This window comes from Oncorhynchus tshawytscha, linkage group LG04 (genome assembly GCF_018296145.1).
Source record: "Oncorhynchus tshawytscha isolate Ot180627B linkage group LG04, Otsh_v2.0, whole genome shotgun sequence".
In the NCBI taxonomy this organism is placed as follows: domain Eukaryota; kingdom Metazoa; phylum Chordata; class Actinopteri; order Salmoniformes; family Salmonidae; genus Oncorhynchus; species Oncorhynchus tshawytscha.
In genome coordinates this window covers 71953686-71970103 of record NC_056432.1, presented here as the reverse complement: position 1 = coordinate 71970103, position 16418 = coordinate 71953686, and the positions used below count along the sequence as shown (strand labels likewise).

Genomic DNA, 16418 nt, shown 5'->3' with positions numbered 1-16418 from the left:
ATTAAACATATGAAAAAAGATGTTGTGTTTTTTGTTGTAGTTTCTGCCATCTCCGACTCGCTCCTCAACAAAATCTTTTGTTTCTCTGAGGTTGGAAAATAAAAAACACCCCAGAATCTGTTTCCAGGCAGGGAAGTTTGAAGTTCTTTGTTTGGAAGGAAGGTTCCGGGTGCTGCACACTGTTTAGCTTGGTGACCCTGTGACTGTCTTCTGAGGAGTTGTATGAGCAGCCCTCCAGAACACTGCTTCAGGTTCAGCTTTCATCTTAGCAGTAACCTGTGGACTTTGAAACTCAAGGCGATGGAATTGCAGCTTTGTCAGTACACTACTAATTAGAAAATTCCTGACCTAAAGCAAGATGTTTTAATTATGTGTTGTGTCAACGAGTTTGCAGATTTAATCCATGGTTGGTACACACTCAAGTGTACCTCGAACTGTGTTGTTGTACTCACACCGTAAATCAACTGTTAGGGATTTGTTTTACTGCTCTTTTCCCTTTCCCTCTATCTGCCCCTATAACCTTCTGCCTTCTCATCCTCCATGTTTGTTTTAAGCCATCACATGCTTAAGTAGCCAAACTAGATGGTGAGTTAATGTGTTAGCTCGTGAAAAAGCTGTTCTGATTTGCATTGGTTTGTGTTGTGTGTGAGGCTGAACAGTGTGACAGCTAGGCTATAGAGCTGTAGCTGGGTGTAGACTACAGCGCTGGTCTGTTGCTGTGAGTCAGTGTGAGGAAAGCCAGGAAAGGGTTAAACAGAAATTGAGCGGGGATGCTGGGGGCAGCAGTGCTGCAGAACATAGCAGTGTTCGTGCGAAGGCAAGTCATTTCCCGAAACACTGCAGACACATGGCCTGCGGCGCTCTGAAACCTTTGGAGACCAAAATGGCTTGCAGGAGTTAGAAGTAATAAGGTGTTTTTTTGCCTCTTTCTCCTTGACTGAAATTCTGCACGGTTGCTATGCATTATTGCCATGGAGCTGGGTAGCAGTTTTTATGTTTTATGTGGGTATTAAGATGCTCTGCAACTGGCATTTCTTTGTATATTTGTTGTTCTTTAGTGGAGAACCAAATGGAAGTTGTTTGTTTTGAAAGTAATTCCTACATATTTTTATCATGATCAGAATGCCAGACCTGACTATTTTTCTCTCCTATTTGTTCAGTTTTTCCTTTTTTGTAATCTTTTCAAGGACAAAGGGAAAATATGAGACCCTTTTTTAGATTAAAATGACTATATTTACCTTACATGGTTGAACATTCTCTCTCTCTCTCTCTCTCTCTGTTTCATGATCATTGTATGGTTTCCTACAGAATAGGACCTCTCTATGAGCCCTGACCCTCCACAAGGTCAGATAAAGGGCAATCTGTGTACGAGTCTGAACATAAACCTGCAGTATTAGTCCAGTCTTCCTCTGTCCTCTCTCCCATCCTGACCCCCTGATTACCAGCAGACTGAACCAAAGCCTTTTCATCCCCTCCCCTGGTTCTGTTAATCTTGGCTTGCCTTCTCTTCGTGGTTCAAAGAGGGGCTCCGGCATATAATCTGGTGTATGGTACATCTGTGAATTATTATTCTAATTCTTTATACGTTTATTAGAGCTGAATAAACTCCACATCAAATACATCACTTGGGCGATGTCAAAAGGCCCGGGGCAAATCAGCCGACATCTGTTAACTCTTTCAAAATGGCCTCATCCAGCATGTCTGTGGGCGTATAGGGGAGAGAAAGAAAGAGAGAGAGCGAAAGAAAGAGGGACAGGGGGAGAGAGAGCAATGGGGACCGAGAAAAGAGGGAGAGAGAGGGAGAAGGAAATGGAGGGAGAGGGAGAAAGAGAGGAAGAGAAAGAGAGAGGGGCTCTGTTGCTGATTAATGGCTGCCGTAGGAGAGAGGGAGAGGCGGTTGGGCAGACGGAGAGTGCAGACCGAGCGTGGAGAGAGAGGGACTGCACTCCCACGGCTGGGCTACACACTATAAACAGAACTGAGGGAGGGAGGGAAGAGAGGATGAGAGGAGCGTTCCCTGGATGAAATGCAGCGTGGAGGTGAACATGTGGGAAAGCTTTGTGTTCCTGGCACACAGTCAGTCAGTCGGTACGGTGGTGATGGGAGGACCTTTCCTAACTTCACAGAGCAGGGCGGTGGGTCGGGCTCTTTGACTAAGAGGGACTAACACACTCACTAACCCTTTCACCACCATCTGACCACTGGTCCCCCATTAGATGTTCCCAGTTGCACAGCCGGTCAGCCACAGTCATGACTGTTGTACCGTTAATGTCTGGTTGTGCCTTGTCACATTAACTCCTGTTTAGCTTGTCAATAAAGAGGTTTCGTTGTAAGTCTGTTTGTAAGTCAGAGATTCCATTTTTTTGCCGTGAGTTTCAGGCTTTATGAACATGTGGAAAGGGATGGTTTAACATGTAAGTTGTAGGTTAATATGTACATACAGCCCACATAGCCAAACTATTTCTTGACCTTACAGATTTTTTCCCAGAATGTGAAACACACACATTAGATGACTTTTGTTGAGAAACTGTGCAGACTGCTGTGTGCATATGCACTTTTGTCTTGTCTGTCTGTCTGTGTGTACATGTGTGTCTGCAGCCACCTCTCCTCCCAGCCCCTGTCTGCAGCCTCCTCTCTTCCCAGCCCCTGTCTGCAGCCACCTCTCCTCCCAGCCCCTGTCTGCAGCCTCCTCTCTTCCCACCCCTGTCTGCAGCCTCTCTCCCAGCCCCCTGTCTGCAGCCTCCTCCCCACCTGTCTGCAGCCTCTCCTCTCCTCCCAGCCCCTGCAGCCTCCTCTCTTCCCACCCCCTGTCTGCATCCTCCTCTCAGTCCCACCCCCTGTCTGCAGCCTCCTCTTTTCCCAGCCCCTGTCTGCAGCCTCCTCTCTTCCCACCCCTCCTGTCTGCAGCCTCCTCTCTTCCCCCCCTGTCTGCAGCCCCTGTCTGCAGCCTCCTCTCTTCCCAGCCCCCTGTCTGTCTGCAGCCTCCTCTCTTCCCACCCCCTGTCTGCAGCCTCCTCTCTTCCCACCCCCTGTCTGCAGCCTCCTCTCTTCCCAGCCCCTGTCTGCAGCCTCCTCTCTCCCCCCACCCCCTGCAGCCTGTCTGCAGCCTCCTCTCTTCCCACCCCCTGTCTGCAGCCTCCTCTCTTCCCACCCCCTGTCTGCAGGCTCTGCAGCCTCTCTTCCCCCTGTCTGCAGCCTCCTCTCCTTCCACCCCCTGTCTGCAGCCTCCTCTCCTCCCAGCCCCATGTCTGCAGCCTCCTCTTTTCCCAGGCCCTGTCTGCAGCCTCCTCTCCTCCCAGCCCCCTGTCTGCAGCCTCCTCTTCTCCCAGCTCCTGTCTGCAGCCTCCTCTCCTCTCTACATAGTGCTGATCCAGCAGTATTGGCTCTGCTGGGCCAACCAACCCTCTCTGTGCTGTGTAGAGCTGTGTGTATGCCAGGAAAAGTGGGCCATTAACCCTCAGCCCGAAGGTGTGACCTGAGCCAAATCCAATATTGGCTCCAGCATCAAAGCCCAGTGCCACTCAAGTTCAAAGCTGCTGATCAGCAGAAAGACCCTAAACAATAAAGGACCAAATGCTAATTCCTAAGACACCTAGGAGCTTCAACACCACCAGACAATTAGCCAGGAGAGGAGAGGAGAGAGAGAAGGAGAGAGAAAACATACATTATTAATCAAAAGTAAATTTAGTAAAGTGGGGACTAATCTTGGCCCTCTCTGCACCCAAGGTTGAACAGTAGATTAGGGAAGATAGAAAATATTGGGTAGACTGACCTGAGCTCACCATTTCCTTACAGTGGAAGAAAGAAATCTTCCCTTTATAGTATAGATACTATCCTATAGTAATGAGTGAATAACACAGCAGTGTAATGGAGGACAAATATCTAAATGAGGGTAAGCATCCTCTTGCTGTCTTCCTGATCAGTTTGTGTGCTGAAATATGTAGGCGCCATAATGATACTGAGTGAACACTATGCACATCATGTTAGTTGTGTCAGTTGTGTGTTTCTGCATGTACATGCACACCCAGGCTCCCTGGTCTCCCAGCCAGTGTGTCTATCCCAATTGGCACACTGGCATGTTAGAGTGTGGAGGTGAGGAGGTAAGGGCTGTAGCCAGTGTTAACGGACTGGGGCCCTTCTCTCGAGTATCCAGTCTCTATAGTCACCTCTCCTCTCAGCCCCATGTCCTCTCCTCAGGTTCTCCACAGCTCTGTCTGTCTGTGTGTCTCAGGGCACCAAACAACTAGAACGTCTGAAAGGATGTATCGAGGTATCCCTGTGTGTGTTGCAGGATGGATATGTCATGTGACATAATGCCCCGCAGCACCCATCACAGATAAAATGACAGATGCTGCTTTTTGCCTCGTGGATCTTTCTCAGCAGCAAAGACGATTTTGCAAAGACGAACTCTCTCTGTCTGTCTGTCTCTCTTTCTCTCTCTATCTCTCTCCACAGTGACCTTACGAAGCGTGCCATTCTGCTGTTCATTTAATGTCAGACACCATTACTATATAATTGCGGTTTGACGGAAAAGCGTGGTGTTTTGACTTCTCGCCTCTCCTTATATCTGACACTCAGCCATCTGCTTTGTTTTGTGTTTGTGAGTGTATTTTCCTATTTTCCCCCTTAACATGAGTCAACATGCATTTGAAAGAGGGATTGGTCTCCATAGATACAGACAACAACAGATCGTGTGTTTGGGTTGCTGGCAGGTTGCAGAGGCTTATTAAGATGAGGGGAGGAGGAAGAGAAGAGGCTGCCTGCGACGCTGCTGCGTTAGCTAAGTGAAATCAGCTTGGCTCGCTGGCAGCAGGCTGACCTTTCTCCCTGTATTTGGATCACTTACCCAGGCTGAGGCTCGCCATGAACTGGGTACCCACAGGAGCTGAGTGAGGCATTCTGGGAGCTCCAGACCATAAGGCTAGGGGGCTAGTAGTGATGTCCAGGGCTACTGCCCATCCCCACCTTCCTCCTCACCCCTCCACGCCACACGCCGGCGGCCACCCGCCCCGTCTGTCCAGGTAGATGGATGGCTTTGATTGGTGGAGTGTGTTGCTGTGTCGCAGGGCAGTGGGGTGAGTGGCAGTAATTGGCATGGCAGCGGGCAGGCCCATCTTTCACCTGTGGTCAGTCGTGATTGGCCTGATGAGCCAGGCAGGGTGAGGGTAGGGGCGCTCCTTCCCAGTGAGGACCCTGGGGATGGAGGAGACAGACGGAGGCCTGTCCCGTGTGCACCTCCACCCCGACTGGCCCTCCCGACTTGTCAACATCACTGACAGGAACAGATGTGTGGAGGGAGACATGGGAGGGACAAATGGAACTCTATTCCCTATGTAGAGCACTACTTTTGACCAGAGCTCTATGAGTACTATCGTGCACTCTATAGGGAATAACTTTTGACCAGAGCTCTATAAGCACTATAGTGCACTCTAAAAGGAATAACGTTTGACCAGAGCTCTATGAGTACTATAGTGTACTCTATAGGGAATAACTTTTGACCAGAGCTCTATGAGCACTATAGTGCACTCTAAAAGGAATAACGTTTGGCCAGAGCTCTATGAGCACTATAGTGTACTCTATAGGGAATAACCTTTAACCAGAGCTCTATGAGCACTATAGTGCACTCTAAAAGGAATAACGTTTGGCCAGAGCTCTATGAGCACTATAGTGTACTCTATAGGGAATAACTTTTGACCAGAGCTCTATGAGCACTATAGTGCACTCTATAGGGAATAACTTTTGACCAGAGCTCTATGAGTACTATAGTGCACTCTATAGGGAATAACTTTTGACCAGAGCTCTATGAGCACTATAGTGTACTCTATAGGGAATAACTTTTGACCAGAGCTCTATGAGTACTATAGTGCATTCTATAGGGAACAACTTTTGACCTGAGCTCTATGAGCACTATAGTGTACTCTATAGGGAATAACTTTTGACCAGAGGACTATAGCGTACTCTATAGGGAATCATTTTTTTAACAGAGTGCTATAGTGCCCTCTATAGGGAATAACTTTTGACCAGAGCCCTATGGATACTTTAGTGCACTCTATAGGGAATGAGGTTCTATTTGGGACGCAACCTAGAGACTACAGAGAGGCTGTGGCCACCCTTACTCCCCCACTGTCATGTATACAACGTCTATAGGGTGAGTTTGTACAACTGCACTGTAGTCTTGGGTCCTGTAAATCCATACCTTTCATATGCTTGCAATTAGGCTCTGTCTATACAACTGTATGTTTATAGAGTGGTGCAATCAATGTAATTGTGGGAGGGTGTTATGGGGAGTTCCTAACGGAAATGTCTGTCTTATTTCTTTCTGACTGGGTTACAGTGGGTGAGTGGGCATTTTGGTGGATTTGCTACCTGATGTTTTTCATTTGGAAACGTAAACGGTTGTCTGTGATTTATATCAGGGTTCTGTATACACTCATTCTATATTTTAATTTTCCCGCTTCTTTGCATAGAATTGAATACAAACGAGGAGTTTGTTTCAGAATGGAAAAGTCAGCTCAGATCTGTGTCAGCTGATTTGTTTATCTAGAGAAAATGTGTTCATTTCCAGGGCGATATAAAGAGCTTTGAAGACAATTAAATATGAACAATGTCTTCCCCCTCAGTCTGACTACATCAAGATTGTTTTCATGATCTTCACCTCCTGCTAGTTTAAGTGCAAAGTAATGCTGCAAATGATTTCTTTGTACACTAGAATGCACCTAAAGTTCTGGACTTTATTAGTGAATCAGCTTTGATCTCGTTCTCTTACTCTACAAGAGGGTTTTACTTTGTTAAAACTGAAGTAAGGGCTTGTAAGTAAGCATTTCACTGTAAGGTCTACACCTGTTGTCACGTTCTGACCTTAGTTATTTTATTATGTCTTTGTTTTAGTATGGTCAGGGCGTGAGTTGGGTCGGTTGTCTATGTTCCTTTTTCTATGTTTTGGGATTTCTTTGGCCTAGTATGGTTCTCAATCAGAGGCAGCTGTTTATCGTTGTCCCTGATTGAGAACCATATTTAGGTTTCACTTTTGAGTTGTGGGTGATTATTTTCTGTTTAGTGTGTGTTGCACCTGACGGAGCTGTTTCGTTTGTTCTCTTTTGTTACTTTGTATTTAGTGTTCAGTTCAGTTTATTAATAGGATGAACAATTACCACGCTGGAGGTAGCGAAAGCCGAGAGGCGGTGGTATGAGGAGGCAGCATGGCAGCGCGGCTGGAAGCCCGAGAGGCAGCCCGAAAAATGTATTGGGGGTGCACGCGGGGAGTGTGGCGAAGTCAGGTAGGAGACCTGCGCCAACTCCCCGTGCTTACCGTGGAGAGAGAGGGACCGGTCAGGCACCATGTTATGCGATACATAGCCACGTCTCGTATCGGCCGGCTAGAGTGGGCATCGAGCCAGGTGCCATAAAGCCGGCTCAGCGCATCTGGTCTCCAGTGCGTCTCCTCGGGCCGGGGTACATGGCACCAGCCTTACACATGGTGTCCCCGGTTAGCCAGCACAGCAGCACAGCCCAGTGCGGGCTATTCCACGTCGCCGCATTGGCCTGGCTACGGGGAGCATTCAACCAGGTAAGGTTGGGCAGGCTCGGTGCTCAAAATCAAATCAAATCAAATGTATTTATATAGCCCTTCATACATCAGCTGATATCTCAAAGTGCTGTACAGAAACCCAGCCTAAAACCCCAAACAGCAAGCAATGCAGGTGTAGAAGCACGGTGGCTAGGAAAAACTCCCTAGAAAGGCCAAAGCCTAGGAAGAAACCTAGAGAGGAACCAGGCTATGTGGGGTGGCCAGTCCTCTTCTGGCTGTGGAGGGTGGAGATTATAACAGAACATGGCCAAGATGTTCAAATGTTCATAAATGACCAGCATGGTCGTATAATAATAAGGCAGAACAGTTGAAACTGGAGCAGCAGCACGGTCAGGTGGACTGGGGACAGCAAGGAGTCATCATGTCAGGTAGTCCTGGGGCATGGTCCTAGGGCTCAGGTCCTCCGAGAGAGAGAAAGAAAGAGAGAATTAGAGAGAGCATATGTGGGGTGGCCAGTCCTCTTCTGGCTGTGCCGGGTGGAGATTATAATAGAACACGGCCAAGATGTTCAAATGTTCATAAATGACCAGCATGGTCGAATAATAATAAGGCAGAACAGTTGAAACTGGAGCAGCAGCACGGCCAGGTGGACTGGGGACAGCAAGGAGTCATCATGTCAGGTAGTCCTGGGTCATGGTCCTAGGGCTCAGGTCCTCCGAGAGAGAGAGAGAGAGAGAGAGAGAGAGAGAGAGAGAAAGAGAGAATTAGAGAACGCACATATAGATTCACACAGGACACCGAATAGGGCAGGAGAGGTACTCCAGATATAACAAACTGACCCTAGCCCCCCGACACATTAACTACTGCAGCATAAATACTGGAGGCTGAGACAGGAGGGGTCAGGAGACACTGTGGCCCCATCCGAGGACACCCCCAGACAGGGCCAAACAGGAAGGATATAACCGAGAGTATAACCAAGAGCTCTAGTGCGCCTTCACGGTCCGGTCTATCCGGTGCCACCTCCACGCACCAGCCCTCCGGTGGCAGCCCCCCTGCACCAGGCTGTCTCTCCGTCTCCTTCCTACAGGTGCTCCTGCCTGCTCAGCACTGTCAGAGTCTTCCTCCTGCCCTACGCTGCCAGAGTCTCCCGTCTGTCCTGAGCTGCCAGAGTCTCCCGTCTGTCCTGAGCTGCCAGAGTCTCCCGTCTGTCCTGAGCTGCCAGAGTCTCCCGTCTGTCCTGAGCTGTCAGAGTCTCCCGTCTGTCCTGAGCTGTCAGAGTCGCCCGTCTGTCCTGAGCTGTCAGAGTCGCCCGTCTGTCCTGAGCTGCCAGAGTCTCACGTCTGTCCTGAGCTGCCAGAGTCTCCCGTCTGTCCTGAGCTGCCAGAGTCTCCCGTCTGTCCTGAGCTGTCAGAGTCGCCCGTCTGTCCTGAGCTGCCAGAGTCGCCCGTCTGTCCTGAGCTGCCAGAGTCGCCCGTCTGTCCTGAGCTGCCAGAGTCGCCCGTCTGTCCTGAGCTGCCAGAGTCGCCCGTCTGTCCTGAGCTGCCAGAGTCGCCCGTCTGTCCTGAGCTGCCAGAGTCGCCCGTCTGTCCTGAGCTGCCAGAGTCGCCCGTCTGTCCTGAGCTGCCAGAGTCGCCCGTCTGTCCTGAGCTGCCAGAGTCGCCCGTCTGTCCTGAGCTGCCAGAGTCGCCCGTCTGTCCTGAGCTGCCAGAGTCGCCCGTCTGTCCTGAGCTGCCAGAGTCGCCCGTCTGTCCTGAGCTGCCAGAGTCGCCCGTCTGTCCTGAGCTGCCAGAGTCGCCCGTCTGTCCTGAGCTGCCAGAGTCGCCCGTCTGTCCTGAGCTGCCAGAGTCGCCCGTCTGTCCTGAGCTGCCAGAGTCGCCCGTCTGTCCTGAGCTGCCAGAGTCGCCCGTCTGTCCTGAGCTGCCAGAGTCGCCCGTCTGTCCTGAGCTGCCAGAGTCGCCCGTCTGTCCTGAGCTGCCAGAGTCGCCCGTCTGTCCTGAGCTGCCAGAGTCGCCCGTCTGTCCTGAGCTGCCAGAGTCGCCCGTCTGTCCTGAGCTGCCAGAGTCGCCCGTCTGTCCTGAGCTGCCAGAGTCGCCCGTCTGTCCTGAGCTGCCAGAGTTGCCCGTCTGTCCTGAGCTGCCAGAGTCGCCCGTCTGTCCTGAGCTGCCAGAGTCGCCCGTCTGTCCTGAGCTGCCAGAGTCGCCCGTCTGTCCTGAGCTGCCAGAGTCGCCCGTCTGTCCTGAGCTGCCAGAGCCGCCCGTCTGTCCTGAGCTGCCAGAGCCGCCCGTCAGCCAGGAGCTGCCAGAGCCGCCAGTCAGCCAGGAGCTGCCAGAGTCGCCCGTCAGCCAGGAGCTGCCAGAGCCGCCAGTCAGCCAGGAGCTGCCAGAGCCGCCAGTCAGCCAGGAGCTGCCAGAGCCGCCAGTCAGCCACGAAAATTGAACTGTTTGTCCATAATGACCATTGTTATGTTTGGAGGAAAAAGGGGGAGGCTTGCAAGCCGAAGAACACCATCCCAACCGTGAAGCACGGGGGTGGCAGCATCATGTTGTGGGGGTGTTTTGCTGCAGGAGGGACTGGTGCACTTCACAAAATAGAAGCAACATCTCAAGACATCAGTCAGGAAGTTAAAGCTTGGTTGCAAATGGTTCTTCCAAGTGGACAATGACCCCAAACATACTTCCAAGGTTGTGGCAGAATGGCTTAAGGACAACAAAGTCAAGGTATTGGAGTGGCCATCACAAAGCCCTGAACTCATCCTATAGAAAATTTGTGGGCAGAACTGAAAAAGTGTGTGTGAGCGAGGAGGCCTACAAACCTGACTCAGTTACACCAGCTCTGTCAGGAGGAATGGGCCAAAATTCACCCAACTTATTGTGGGATGCTTGTGGAAGGCTACCTGAAGTGTTTGACCCAAGTTAAACAATTTAAAGGCAACGCTACCAAATACTAATTGAGTGGATGTAAACTTCTGATCCACTGGAAATGTGATGAAAGAAATAAAAGCTGAAACAAATAATTCTCTCTACTATTATTCTGACATTTCACATTCTTAAAATAAAGTGGTGATCCTAACAGACCTAAGACAGGGAATTTTTACTAGGATTAAATGTTAGAAATTGTGAAAAACTCAGTTTAAATGTATTTGGCTAAGGTGTAATGTAAACTTCAGACTTCAACACGTTGGGTGACTTAGACACAGAGGAGTGAAGGCGTTCACAGTAATGAAAGCCTTGTCATGATTGGATGATATTGATGTTAGTGATCTGTTGTCCCTTACTTACTTTACCGTCCCCTCTATCTGTGTCTTGTCTCTCTCTCTTCTCTCTGTCTCTTCTCTCTGTCTGTTTGAGTGCCAACTCAAACATTTTGAACTTGAATTGGTTATTTAATTCTTACCAGCCACCTACAGCCGCTAGCCTTGGAGCACATGATGTTCATGATGTTGGTGTACATGATGTTGAAATGGATATGTTATCCCAGGACTTCCCCTTGTCCTCCTCTCTCTCTCCCCAGGTATCAGGCATCTCAGTGGGGTCGCCGGGCGCCGCCTCCTCCCCCTCCACGTCGTCACAGCGGCAACGTCAACGCATCACCCGCGTCAACCTCAGGGACTTCATCTTCTACATGGAGCAGGAGAAAGAGACAGCCCACTCACTTCTGCTCTACCGGGCTCTGCTCAAGTAGCACCTTCTCCCTCCCAGCACCCTCCTCTCTCTTCCTTACCATCTCCTTCTACCCCTGCAACGTGCCTTCAATCGGGTCAGATGTTTCAGCTCAGTGTCTGTTGTGATGTTGATATTAACGTAGCTTTTGATATAAAGGCGAGAGAAAAAACTCACTAAAATATATTGTATGTGTCTTTATCTGTTTTAGCTTCATGATAAATACACTGAGTACCAAACATTAAGAACACCTTCCTAATATTTGCCTTTTGCCCCCAGAACAGCCTCAGTTCGTCGGGGCATTGACTCTACAAGGTGTCGAAAGTGTTTGACAGGGATGCTGGCCCATGTTGACTCCAATGCTTCCCACAGTTGTCAAGTTGGCTGGATGTCCTTTGGCTGGTGGACCATTCTTGATACACACGGGAAACTGTTGAGCGTGAAAAACCCAGCAGTGTTGCAGTTCTTGACACAAACCGCTGCGCCTGGCACCTACTGCCATACCCTGTTCAAAGGCACTTAAATCTTTTGTCTTGGTCATTCACCCTCTGAATGGCACACATATGCAATCCATGTCTCAGAAATCCTTCTTTAACCTGTCTCCTCCCCTTCATCTACACTGATTAAAGTGGATTTAACAGGTGACATCAATAAGGGATCATAGCTTTCACCTGCAGTCTCCTGGTCAGTCTATGTCATGGAAAGAGTAGGTGTTCTTAATGTTTTGTACACTCAGTGTATATGTATTTAGAGTGTTGACTTTAAGGCCATGGTGATGCAAACTCCTTGGGGATTATTGGGACTGGGTTTTTAAGGAGAAATGGGTTTTTGTGTCTAAGGACCTGAGCCAGTACTTTTCCATGTCAGTTGTACATTTGATGTCCCAGACGAAATACTGAATGAACCATCTCAAAGTGATTTTCTTTTAAAAAATCCTATTCTGAACTTAATACAGCCTACAATATTCTCTAGAATGTATTTGTTGAACAAAGTTCAGTGAATATGGTCACACAAAACTAACAAGTCATAGAGTGGTCTGATTCTTTATACCAGAAACTTACCAGAGCAGCTTTTTGGAAAGTTTATCTTCAGAAAATGGATTACAGCATAACAGAAATCGAGCTCTTTAAATGTAAATAGTCATTTTGAATACTTTTAAACAGCATGTATGATATTTTTACCACATGTAATGTTAATGACTCAATACTGAGATATTCTGTAAAATCATGTGCATTGAAATGTGTTATGATGTTATTTTCTTTGGATCCCCATTAGCTGACGCCATGACGACAACTAGTCTACCTGGGGTCCGACACAAAACGAAAAAGACATTACAGACAAAAATACTTTATAATTTACATACAGTACACTTAAAAAACATGAACAAATGTAAAATACCTGAAAGGTAACATTTAACTGTTAATAAGCAAATTGTATTCTTTGTATTCTTTCACATTATAAACTTTATTTCAATACAAAGCAGATAGTCTTATCCAATCCAACAGGTCAATAATCTAACAATGGTCAGAGTTACCACAGTCCACCAATATGGTGGATTCTGGCCAGTCACCCTCATTGAGCAAGGCACAGTAGTCTCTCTGTACCCAAATTTATGGAGAGATTATTTTTTTCTAGATGTCCCTGTAGAATTTAGATGTTGGCCATCTGTCTCATTGTTTGTGCCCATTTCCACAATACTTTAGGTTGTCTGAAGAGCCTATTCTGTGAGGCCAGGCCCATACCCTCAGCAGACGCCCAGAGTGCAGTATGGTCGTTCGACAAGCAGCTCTCATCTTAGGGTTTCCTCTGTTTCACTTCAAGACTATTAACAACACATATCAGACGTGTGGGCAGCTGGACAGTTGTTGAAGTACAGTTTTGAGAATTCTTCCTTTAAGCCTAATATTGACATTGCAATGTTTTTAGAGTTGTATGTTTTTATGTTCTCTCTAGAACGAGAGGTGGGAGGCGACTGCCTCTCTGTCAGTAGCTATACATCCTTGTCATTAGGGTCCAACTCTGCAAGGCCTCAGTGTTGTCACCTGTTTCTGACCATCCTCTTATTGGTTGGTTGTGAATAGCCCAGCCTCTATGCAGCTTGTCTTGTGTCGCTTTGTCATTTATTTGTTGAATGGGCAACATTTGAAATGAATGTTCATTGAAGTTCTTTCTAACAGCACTATTATATACAGTTTTTTAATTACTTATACAATGAGAAAAAAACAGAACGCTGTGTTACCAATGTATAGAAAGAAATAGTTCCTGTCTCTTAAGCATCAAACAGTATTGTCAGTTGGTGTTGAAAGAGACACTTATTTTTAAACTATTTATATATTTTTCTTTTGAGTTATTTTTTCATTGGCATTTCATTTGCCACATTTTAGGCAATGCAATTTTATCTCAAAGTACTTATAGTTGAAAAAATTTAAGTTTAAAAGCACAAAAATACCTATTTGTTCAGTGGTTATTAATATTTTAATAATTATTTGTATGATTTCTGATAAATTAACAGGAGAACATTTCTACTACTTCAGCTTTTTAGCCAAAATATAAGGATTACTGATGTACCCAGTTGGAAGATGTTTTAATGTATGGATAATTTGTAAATATTGTTTACAGGACCATGTGTTTATTAGGACTATGTTATTTTTGGTAAACTCTGTACATATCCTGAAAATGTCCTGTTTGTGTGAAAAACATACTTCTGTATTTGTACCTATTTTGTAAAATAATAAATAAACTGTTTACTAAATTAAGCAGACACAGACTTTTGTGATTTGAGTACAATTTCTTTGAATATACATAATATCCATATCAATCTGTAATATGTTTAGTAACACTTGATACCATACAGTACAGTTCTGTAGTTTTGTAGTTTTGCAGAGTAGCTGGATTTGGTAGTACAGCTTTATTAAAGTACTGTACTTAAATTGTGTATCTGTAGCTTAAGTGTTGTAATTACTGTACTATATAACAGGTTAGTATGTTAGCTACTCATAATAATCCATTTCTCTTAATTATTTAAGTTTAACCACAAAATCAACAGTAATGTTTTTACAAGACAGTTAGTTGGACCCAAACTGAAATTGACTATTGAAACCAACTTCATATCCATTTACTAGCATTACACATGCTAAGTACAAATTGAGTTAAGTACCAGTGTTAGAGACCAAGAAGAAGTCCCCTCCGGATTCTACTGCTAATTAAGCGGCAGCATTTTGAAAAGACCAAAATGTTTAACTCGGTGCAAAACCCAGGGATTTGGGAGCAGATTCTGGTGTTTGTTGTCCAGATGCAGGGATTTGGGAGCAGATTCTGGTGTTTGTTGTCCAGATGCAGGGATTTGGGAGCAGATTCTGGTGTTTGTTGTCCAGATGCAGGGATTTGGGAGCAGATTCTGGTGTTTGTTGTCCAGATGCAGGGATTTGGGAGCAGATTCTGGTGTTTGTTGTCCAGATGCAGGGATTTGGGAGCAGATTCTGGTGTTTGTTGTCCAGATGCAGGGATTTGGGAGCAGATTCTGGTGTTTGCTGTCCAGATGCAGGGATTTGGGAGCAGATTCTGGTAAGTTTGTTGTCTGCAGGGATGTTTGTGTTTGTTGTCCAGATGCAGGGATTTGGGAGCAGATTCTGGTGTTTGTTGTCCAGATGCAGGGATTTGGGAGCAGATTCTGGTGTTTGTTGTCCAGATGCAGGGATTTGGGAGCAGATTCTGGTGTTTGTTTGCCAGATGCAGGGATTTGGGTTTGTTGTCCAGCAGATGGTGTTTGTTGTCCAGATGCAGGGATTTGGGAGCAGATTCTGGTGTTTGCTGTCCAGATTCTTTGGGAGCAGATTCTGTGTTTGTTGTCCAGATGCAGGGATTTGGGATTCTGGTGTTTGTTGTCCAGATGCAGGGATTTGGGAGCAGATTCTGGTGTTTGTTGTCCAGATGCAGGGATTTGGGAGCAGGTTCTGGTGTTTGTTGTCCAGATGCAGGGATTTGGGAGCAGATTCTGGTGTTTGTTGTCCAGATGCAGGGATTTGGGAGCAGATTCTGGTGGGTTTGGTCCAGATGCAGCAGCAGAACCATTTGAAAGTCCCTTTGGCCCCTCAGACTGCTGATCCTGATTTAACCCCTAACGCCCTCTACTTTACCCATGCAGGGACTAAACTGGTGCTCTGCAGAGATATGTTTGTGCAGGGTCTGACACATTTTTCTGGGGGATTATAGTATATTGAGAGTTCACTTCAGGTCAAACTGAAAAAGTTCATGACCACCTAAGAAACCACAAGAGATCTGTTTTACATGTAACTGCATGAGGTGTACTGTATTTTCCCTCTTGAAAGAGACAGTGTTAGTGCAGATGAAAGGAGGAAAAAAAACACCCTATTATCCAAGAAATGACACAAAGGACAGGAACGAGGCAGAAAATATACAGTACATCCTTTTATTATCGCAAATATGCAAGAAAATCAAATGGACACACTGTAAGTGAACACATGCCCTTTAATACCACAGTCTAATTATTAAAACATTTTCAATAATATACATTTTGTACCTTAAGTATACCCTTTTGAAATGTGTTTAATCCATATGTACACAACATAATGCTTGCAAATTGGAAATTATTTTCATTATTTTTGTTTGGTAGTAAATGAGAGGACTTATAGGTCTCTTTTTTAATAAGACTGTCGAGGGCTCAGTAAAAACCAGTGTCCTGATAACAATTTAATATACAAACAACTGTACAACTGCCCTCCGGTCTCTGGACTTTGTGGACACACCACACAGAGAAGTGGTAGGACTCCTTGTCAATTTTGGTCTTACTGACCACAAATTACTAAAAGAAAATGGTACACTCTCAGAAAAAAAGAGTGCTATGTGGCACCATGTGTCCCTGTAGGGGAGCCCTCTGAAAAAAGGTTCCAGATAGAACCATTTAAGATCTGGTTCAAAATAGCACGCTTTAATAGCACCTGGAAGATAGGTTCAATTTGGAACCCAAAATGGTTCTATCTGGAGCCAACTTTCAGGGGGTTCTCCTACAGGGACAAATGTTGCTGCACAGCACTTCTTTTTTCTGAGAGTGTATGTGTGAAAACATACAATATGTTAGAGAAAATTGCCCAGTAATGTAATGAGGTATCTGTGAGAACTTGCCACCTGTAAGAGGTATTGTTGAGTTGCTTTACTCTTGTGTCAACAGGGAAGTGAACTGATGAAGGTGAGCTAAATGCTGCCACATACTG

General features: G+C 46.5%; 1 protein-coding gene across 2 annotated transcripts in view; it reads left to right on the top strand.

Moving 5' to 3' along the window:
- LOC112237507 (transcription initiation factor TFIID subunit 4-like) overlaps positions 1–11521 on the top strand; it is a 117404-nt gene extending 105883 nt beyond the window's left edge. For both annotated transcript variants that reach the window (XM_042321192.1, XM_042321193.1), the window contains one exon: positions 11039–11521. In XM_042321192.1, the coding sequence (XP_042177126.1) occupies positions 11039–11209 (171 nt within the window). In that variant the 3' untranslated portion in view covers positions 11210–11521. The remainder of the gene's footprint in view (positions 1–11038) is intronic.
- Positions 11522–16418: the final 4897 nt, after the last annotated feature.